At 40.5% G+C, this 9,393-nt stretch overlaps 1 protein-coding gene and 1 pseudogene across 1 annotated transcript; both read right to left on the bottom strand.

Moving 5' to 3' along the window:
• Nucleotides 1–333: 333 nt before the first annotated feature.
• Nucleotides 334–1,096, bottom strand: LOC120383562 (annotated as a pseudogene).
• Nucleotides 1,097–2,364: 1,268 nt separating this feature from the next.
• Nucleotides 2,365–3,291, bottom strand: LOC120383746 (olfactory receptor 6F1-like). Its single transcript, XM_039501966.1, has one exon. The coding sequence runs from the start codon at nucleotides 3,289–3,291 to the stop codon at nucleotides 2,365–2,367; it is 927 nt and encodes a 308-aa protein (XP_039357900.1).
• Nucleotides 3,292–9,393: the final 6,102 nt, after the last annotated feature.

Genomic DNA, 9,393 nt, shown 5'->3' with positions numbered 1-9,393 from the left:
AGAATGAGGGCCTGATCCTCACTGAAAATAAGACCCACTTTCCATCATTTCAGCCGTGTAAAGGGGTCTTTCAGACCTTGTAAATTACAGTCACACCCATTTTAAGGCCCATTTACACTGCCAAAAGAATTCAAAGTTGCCTTATTGTGAATGAGACTCAGTCCCGGTAATATAGTTTCCAAATTCTGGGCCAAATTCTGCATTATTATTATTATTTGATTTTATTTAGATATCAGAATTGATTTATTTAATATTCATATGTTTTAATGGTTCACTTGATTTCCCCTCGCTGCCTACCTAAATCAATGATATCCAGGCCATTGGACAATAACGTCATGTCCTACAAAAAGCCTTTATCAATGTTTCCTTGACGTCTTTGTTCCTTAGAGTATAAATGAAAGGGTTAAGCAATGGTGTCACAATAGTAATGAAGACAGTGACAATTTTGTTCATGTCCAGTGAGTTCTGTTTAGAAGTCTTGACGTACAGGAAGATGGAGCAGCCGTACAATATAACCACAACGGTGAGATGGGCAGAGCAAGTGGAAAAGGCCTTTTCCTGTCCTTGGGCAGATGGGATTCTCAGGATGGTGGAGATGATGTAAATGTAGGAGACCAGGGTGACTGCACAGGAGCCCAGGATGACAATAAAGCACATAGAAATGTACACCATCTCAAAAAGGCACGTGTCTGTGCAGGACAGTTCTATACAACAATCTATGTCACAGAAGAAATGGTTGATGACCGTAGGGCTACAGAAGGACAACCTGCTGATCAGAAACGCTGGCACAGAAATAGTCAGGAAGCCACCTACCCATGAGCCAATGGCCAACTGAGTGAACAAGGTGTTTCATGATGGAGCTATAGCGCAATGGGTGGCATATGGCCAAATAGCGATCATAGGCCATGACAGCTAGGAGTAGAAATTCAGTGCAGCCTAAGGAGAAAACAAAGTACATCTGCAGGAGGCAGCTGTGGAAGGAGATGGTTTTGCTTTGGGACACGAGATTAGTAAGAGTCTTGGGGATGGTAGCTGTGGTGTACCAGATCTCCAGGAAGGAGAGATTGCAGAGGAAGTAGTACATAGGGGTGCGAAGTCATGCATTCATGGACCAGGACCCCATTGTGGTAGGTAATTAATTAAGCAATGGTCCCTACGCCAAACAGTTTACAGACTAATTAAGACAACATGAAATCCACAGTATAAAAACATTATAGGAGAAAGCAGAAAATCTCTGGAGTTCACTAGGCCAGACTGTAATGATCTTACTCACATGAGTAGCACTACTGACTTAAATTTTACCCTGAGTGGGTAAAGTTATATACATTGGCTAGGCAGAATTCAGTGGTTAATATCACTATTTACAATTAAGCATTTTTTTTTATTTTAATCCATTTAAATTTTCACAGTTGCGGGAAATAATAGGAGGTGGGGGTGGGAGGAGGAGTGGCCAGGCAATTATTTAATGGCAATAGACATTCAGATTCAAAAAGTTAAGCTTTATAAGCTGTTATAACACAAATTGTCAACATCACATGTCAAAATACCCACACCTAGACCCATGATTATATTTTATTGTTGTTTAGGTTGCAATTTTTAAAGGTGCTTAAGAGAGTTAGGACCACAAATCCCATCAAAATTGAATGAGGTCTTGGTGCCTAATTCCTTTAGACTCCCTGGAAAGTCCCAGCCTGATTTTAGCACCTAAATACTTTTGGCTTCTGCACCATAGATCCTTGTCAAAATGTTGTAATAGAGCTAGAAAGATGTAAAATCATGTGAAAGATTATAAGAAGCTATCCAATTTGCATCATTATGTTGACAGATGTGACAAAGTATTATCACAGCTTTCCAGTCATGTCCAAGTCTTCTCCAAGTTTTCAGAGAGTCTTATCAACATTTTCTGGATTGTAAGCAAAGTGATCACAATGCTTGTGGAGCTCCATCAAAAGTGCTAGAGTGCTGAATGTCAGAAGCAAGTATGTTGGTAAAATGGAGAAATATATCATATCAGGCTAGTTTCCATACACAAAGAATGAGGGCCTGCTCCTCATTGAAAAGAAGACCCCTTTCCATCATTCCAGCAGTATAAAGGGGTCTTTAAGACCTTGTAAATTACAGTCACACCCATTTTAAGGCCCATTTACACTGCCAAAAGAATTCAAAGTTGCCTTATTGTAAATGAGACTCAGTCCCGGTAATATAGTTTCCAAATTATTGGCCAAATTCTGCATTATTATTATTATTTGATTTTATTTAGCTACCATAAATGATTTATTTAATATTCATAAGTTTTGATGGTTTACTTGATTTCCCCTCGCTGCCTACCTAAATCAATGATATCCATGCCATTGGACAATAACGTCATGTCCTACGAAAAGACTTTCTCAACATTTCCTTGACGTCTTTGTTCCTTAGAGTGTAAATGAAAGGGTTAAGCAATGGTGTCACAATAGTAACGAAGACAGTGACAGTTTTGTTCATGTCCAGTGAGTTCTGTTTAGAAGTCTTGACGTACAGGAAGATGGAGCAGCCGTACAATATAACCACAACGGTGAGATGGGCAGAGCAAGTGGAAAAGGCCTTTTTCTGGCCTTGGGCAGATGGGATCCTCAGGATGGTGGTGATGATGTAAATGTAGGAGACCAGGGTGACTGAACAGGAGCCGAGGACGACAATAAAGCAGATAGTAACGTACACCATCTCAAAAAGGCACGTGTCTGTGCAGGAGAGCTCTATCCAAGAATCAATGTCACAGAAGAAATGGTTGATGACCATAGGGCCACAGAAGGACAACCTAGTGATCAGAAATGCTGGCACAGAAAATGTCAGGAAGCCACCTACCCATGAGCCAATGGCCAACTGAGTGAACAAGGTGTTGTTCATGATGGAGCTATAGCGCAATGGGTGGCATATGGCCAAATAGCGATCATAGGCCATGACAGCTAGGAGTAGAAATTCAGTGCAGCCTAAGGAGAAAACAAAGTACATCTGCAGGAGGCAGCTGTGGAAGGAGATGGTTTTGCTTTGGGACACGAGATTGGTAAGAGTCTTGGGGATGGTAGCTGTGGTGTACCAGATCTCCAGGAAGGAGAGATTGCAGAGGAAGTAGTACATAGGGGTGCGGAGGCGACGGTGGGTCCCCACTAAGCATATGATGGTGATGTTTCCTGTGAGTGTCAGGAGGTACATGAACAAGAATAGCATGAAGAGTGAGTTCTGAAAATAACGAGAGCCAGGGAACCCAAGCAGAATAAATTCCTTCACATTGGTTTGATTTCCCTTTACCATTGTTGCCAGGTGGTGTACCTGCCAAAACACATGAAACCATAAAGGGAAGACCAAATAATACACAGATGATTTTGTTAGATGCAAGTCATTGTTGACAGACAACAAACTGAGCAGTCACATAGATATCAGGTTTCTGAACACAATTTGTATGGTGTAGTGAACATTTAACTCTCAGTGAGAGCTGGGAACCCACAGCATGTTGTCGGCTCAGGACATTAGACAGAGATGGGCACCCATTTACCTACCAGAGCTGGAAACAGAACTCGTGCATCCAGATTCCCAATTCTTTTTTCTGAGCTACTAGAACACACTCCTCACCCTGAGCCTGAAACAGCACCCAAGAGTCCTGGCCTATATTTTCAAAAGAGACTATTGATTTGGGGGTGCCTCTGTTTTTAGATGTCTGCTTCGAGACATTTTAAAGGAAGGGCCTGACCTCTAGTGGGCAACTTGGGCCCCTGACTCTAGCAACAAAAGGACAGTCCAATGTTGTTGCTGTTGATGATGATGGTGATACCCTCCTATTTGACTTATACCTCCTCTGCACCATTGGTAATCGTGATGGTACCACAGACTTCCAGACTCCACTCACCTCTCATTTTGGTCATACTTTATAATAAGGTTCAATTAATAAATAATTGATGCTTTAACAAATGCTTGAGCAATTTGTATTGTTTCCACCCATCAAAATATGTTGCTTATAACCCTGACATAATCATTTGTAAAACTTTCTCTTGATGCACATATAACCATCTGGAACATATATTGCTCATGTTTCTAACATACTTGTAATTTTTAACTGCTTATAAGAAGGCTAGGAAAAATTCATTTTTTTAAATAATTTCAACAGATAATATCAATGTTTATTTTTAAGCCTTGTTTTTGTATTTTTGCACAGTTGTGCAAAAGTATGGGTTTTAAACATTTTTATTTTAATTTTTTCAATTAAATTTCCACAGTGTGGGAAATTACGACAGGCAATGGGGGACTGTCAGGCAATATATATTCAATGACCATACATTCTGAGATTCAAACATTTAAAGCTTTATAACTGTTAAAACACAAACAGTCAACATCATGTGTCAAAATACACAAAGTAAATAGCTTTTAATCAAACCCTAATAAGTTCTCAAGCAGCATTTGCCTTACTTTGCCTACCTATCAATTTCAATTATTATCAATGAAAATATTTTTTCATAGGTTTGTGTGTGTATGGTGAAATAGGATTTATTGACATTTCCCAATAAAAGTCTAAGCCATCAAACCCTATTTAGAAAGCATTGCAAAGCAATGCAAAGCGTGACCCCATTTTATTCAGTTTAATGGGCCCCTCTGCAAACTGCACTGTCTTTAGTATGTTTTCACAAGTGTAACTGAGGTGAAGTTAGTAAATAATTATGTTGATGGTACACAAGATGGAATGGAATCTGTGTCCTTCTTTCTGAAACGTGCTGATTACAGAGTTTTTTTCATTCTCTCTTTTATATCTTCTTGTCAAAAACTTATTTTTTCTCTCTCAAAATATCAGATCTGATTAGGACTAAATAGAGGGGAAGATTGATTTATTTTGGAAAGTGTAGAATCTGCATTATTTGCAAAGCTACAATTATTCTGCAAGACAGCAAGAAGGTGAAACTGATCCGAAACTGACTAGAAACACAAGAGAAATTGTCTAACCTGCTTTTATACTGTAGTGTGAGCACAATGCAGAAGCACAGGCTGGCATTCTCAAAGACGCTTGAGGGAATTAGGCATCCACATACATTACATTTCAGTGGGATTTGTTCATCTAACTCCTTTAGACTCCAAAGAAAATCCTAGCTTAAAAAAACCTGGCACAAACAATGAAAAGAAAATCAGAATGCAAAATTTGTTCTGTTTAAGGAATCTAAACCAGTATTAATTTGAATGTTAGGAATAAAAATAGAAGAATACTTTCTGATTTCAATTCAACGTGTGAAAATCCTACGTATACTGGTAAGATATTCAAATAATTTTCAAAACATACTCACTGTGTTGGATCTGTGAATGTATCCTGAATTGGAAAAAAAAATGATATCACATCAGATGTAGAAGAAACTGATCTCTGAACATGGAGAGAAAACCAATACAGTTATTATTTTTCTTTTAAAAAAGCAGACAATAATGCTGTTTCTCTAACACACACTCTTGGAAACTTGTCAAAAGGTTCTAGCTCTCAGCCTGCCCTAATGGAGTCAACCATCAACTATCCTTAAGAGACTGTTTACATATCTCCTTATATACTTATAATTGAAAATAAATGATCTATATCTTGTATGCTACTGTCTTCTTAATTGCTCTGATCGGGCAAAATAAAGGTGTTTGCCTCAGGGAGGCTTATTTCATCTGTTCAGGGGCAGCCCTGGGACATGATCTTCAGAGAAATCCACAAACTTTCTCAGGAACTTTGATTGCATTGCTTGTGGGGTCATTAAATAAATAACTCAAGGACCAGTCCTCAAATTCCTACAACCCCATGTGGGTTTTGTAAAGTCGTACACCTACCTTCATAGAGTTGCTCTGCACTGAATTCTGAAAAACTTTCACATGCTCATGCCTTGTGTCAAATCTCCATCCATTATTCTTGGATCTTGTCTCAAAAAGAGTTGGCTGAACAACAGAGCACAATGAGACATATTCTTCTGCTAGCCAAAGAATAACAATACTTAGCTCTTATGCGGTACTTTAAGAACATAAGAATGGCCATACTGGGTCAGGCCAAAGCTCCATCCTGCCCAGTATCCTGTCTGCTGACAGTGGCCAATGCCTGGTGCCCCAGAGGGAGTGAACTGAACAGATAATGATCAAGTAATCTGTCTCCTGCCATCCATCTCCACCCTCTGACAAACAGAGGCTAGGGCCACCATTCCTTACCCATCCTGGCTAATAGCCATTAATGGACTTAACCTCCATGAATTTATCTAGTTCCCTTTTAAACCCTGTTATAGTGCTAGCCTTCATAACCTCCTCAGGCAAGGAGTTCCCCAGGTTGACTGTGCGCTTTAAATCAGTAGATCTCAAAGCACATTACCAAGGAGGCCAGGATCATTATCCCCCTTTTACAGATGGGAAACTGAAGCACAGAAAGGGGAAGATTTACACCAGGTGTTTGAGAGAGGAATCAGCTCCACTCACTCCAGTGGAGTTACTCCTGGTTTACACTGGGGTGAGTGAGGGGAGAATCAGGCTCACTGACTTCAGTGATTCATAGATTTTAAACCAGAAGGCACCATTATGATCATCTCTTCTGACCTCCTGTATAACCCCAACCAGGGAATTTCACCCAATGATTCCCTCAGCAAACCCATAATTTGTGTCTGAGCTACAGCATCTCTTTTGAAGGAAACATTCAGTCTTTATTTAAAGACTTCAGGTGATGGAGAACTCACCACACCCTTGACAAATTGTTCTAATGGTTAGTTACCCCCATGGTGAAAATGTTGCTTCTTATTTCCAGGCTGAATTGGATCTCATTCTGCTTTCATCTGCTAGATTAAGGACACCTCAACTGTCAGGAATCTTCTCCTTTTGCAGGTACTTAGGGCCAGATTGTTAAAGGTATTTGGGCATCTAAAAATGCAGTTAGGCACCTAGTGGGATTCTCAAAAGTGTCTAGACAAATTGGGTGCTTATCTCCCATTTAAGTCAATGGCACTGAGGTGATTTTTAAAGCTACACTACATGTCTATCTGCATCTTTAGGAACCTAAATCCCTATAAAAATCGGATCTTTATAGGCCATGTTCAAGCCACCTCTTAAGCTCTTTGGTAACTTAATAGATTGAACTTCAAGGAATAACTCTTGTTTTACACTAAGACTGGAACAACATAAGAACAGCCATACTTGGTCAGACCAATGGTCCATCTAGCTCAGTATCCAGTGGACAATGCAGGATACTAAAGAGGGAATGAACAGAACAGGGCAGTTATCAAATGATCCATTGTCTGTCATCCAGTCCCAAGATATGGCAGACCAGCAATTTTAATATTATCCCACCTACACTGATGGGCATTCTTTGCTGCCTCATGCTTAGGTCTTGGAAAAAGAAGTCATCTCCAATGAATAAAGGATCCTCCATCTTCAGATCTTGACTATTTAGGGAAACTAAAAAGTTATTGTTATTTTACCAGATTCTACCATGATAGACTAGATCCTCAACTGGGGTAAATAGGTGGACAGCTTCTTGGATTGGTGCCAATTTGTGCCTAAAGAGAAATTGGTCCAGCATTCTCAGTGGTGCTATGATGTATAAACCAGCTGAGGACTCTATATTATATTTTTGAATGAGAATTTTTTACCTCGGATGTACAGTGGAGCAAGATTTGGCTATGATTCACACCATTGTCAATACAGAGGACTCCCACTGCTTGCCCAATAAATCAATCTACCCACCTGATTTAGCATTTGGGCAGCTCTTCTAGGAAGCCCATCTAGTTTAGTGATTGCAGTGCTATATAAACTGAGGCTGGGAGTTTCAAATGAGACTAAGCCAATGGGAGTTGGGCACTTATCTCCCTTTGACTCATTTAAAGTCACAACCTAAAAAAAAATAATCAAAATTAAATTGCATTTGATTTCTTTATAGTGGGTTGGGTTCTCCTCTCACATAGAACCAAATAAGTAAGTAGATTACTCCTAATTAGGCTGTTGAAACTCCAGTGGAATTCTTCCCAATTTAAACCAACATAACTGCATTCCCTTCAGAAGAGCCACCCCTCATCTACATGGAAAATAGAATCATGCCTATTGATTTCAGCACAGTACCTTGTGATTTTGGCCAGTGACAATGGGATGAGAATGAGACCTAATGTACTAGGGAAAATGACAGATCATACCAGGGCCACCCAGGAGGGGCAAGTGGGGCAATTTGTCCCAGGCCCCAGCTCCGCAGGGGCTCCCACGACAATGGCTGAAGCTCCCTTCCCGGCCCCAGCCTGACCCGACCCCGTCTCCGCTCCTCTCCCGGAGCCTTAGCGCGTCCAGGAGCTCCCTTGGACAGATGCAGCATGGCTCTGGCGGGGCCCCTGAGCTCCTCCCCGCTCAGAGCCACGTGGTAATGGGGCGGGGCTGCTACCAGTGTGGTGCTCTGCTTTGTTCAATGTTGATAACAGTCGACTGAGTGCGTGTGTTCCCTCTGTGTGCTGCCCTGGCTCTGCACAGATATCTGACACAGCAGACCATAAGAACATAAGAACGGCTGTACTGGGTCAGACCAAAGGTCCATCTAGCCCAGTATACTGTCTGTCAACAGTGGCCAATGCCAAGTGCCCCAGAGGGAGTGAACCTAACAGGTAATGATCAAGTGATCTCTATCCTGCCATCCATCTCCACCCTCTGACAAACAATCTAGGGACACCATTCCTTTCCATCCTGACTAATATCCATTAGTGGACTTAACCTCCATGAATTAATCCAGTTCTCTTTTAAACACTGTTACAGTCCTAGCCTTCGCAACCTCCTAAGGCAAGGCGTTCCACAAGTTGACTGTGCGCTGCTTGAAGAAGAACTTCCTTTTATTTGTTTTAAACCTGCTGCCCATTAATTTCATTTGGTGACCTCTAGTTCTTGTATTATGGGAATAAGTAAATAACTTTTCCGTCTCTAGTTTCTCCACATCACTCATGATTTTATATACCTCTATAATATCACCCCTTAGTCTCCTCTTTTCCAAACTGAAAAGTCCTAGCCTTTTTAATCTCTCCTCATATGGGACCCGTTCCAGAACCCTGATCATTTTAGTTGCCCTTCTCTGAATCTTTTCTAATGCCTGTATATCTTTTTTTGATATGAGGAGACCACATCTGTATGCAGTATTCAAGATGTGGACATACCATCGATTTATATAAGGGCAATAATATATTCTCAGCCTTATTCTCTATTCCCTTTTTAATGATTCGTAACATCCTGTTTGCTTTTTTGACCGCCTCTGTACACTGCGTGGACATCTTTAGAGAACTATCCACGATGACGCCAAGATCTTTTTCCTGATTCATTGTAGCTAAATTACCCCTCATCATATTGTATGTATAATTGGGGTTATTTTTTCCAATGTGCATTACTTTACATTTATCCATATTAAAT

The sequence above is a fragment of the Mauremys reevesii genome, linkage group 15, assembly GCF_016161935.1.
Source record: "Mauremys reevesii isolate NIE-2019 linkage group 15, ASM1616193v1, whole genome shotgun sequence".
Taxonomy (NCBI): domain Eukaryota; kingdom Metazoa; phylum Chordata; order Testudines; family Geoemydidae; genus Mauremys; species Mauremys reevesii.
This window is presented reverse-complemented; position numbering and strand designations above follow the sequence as displayed.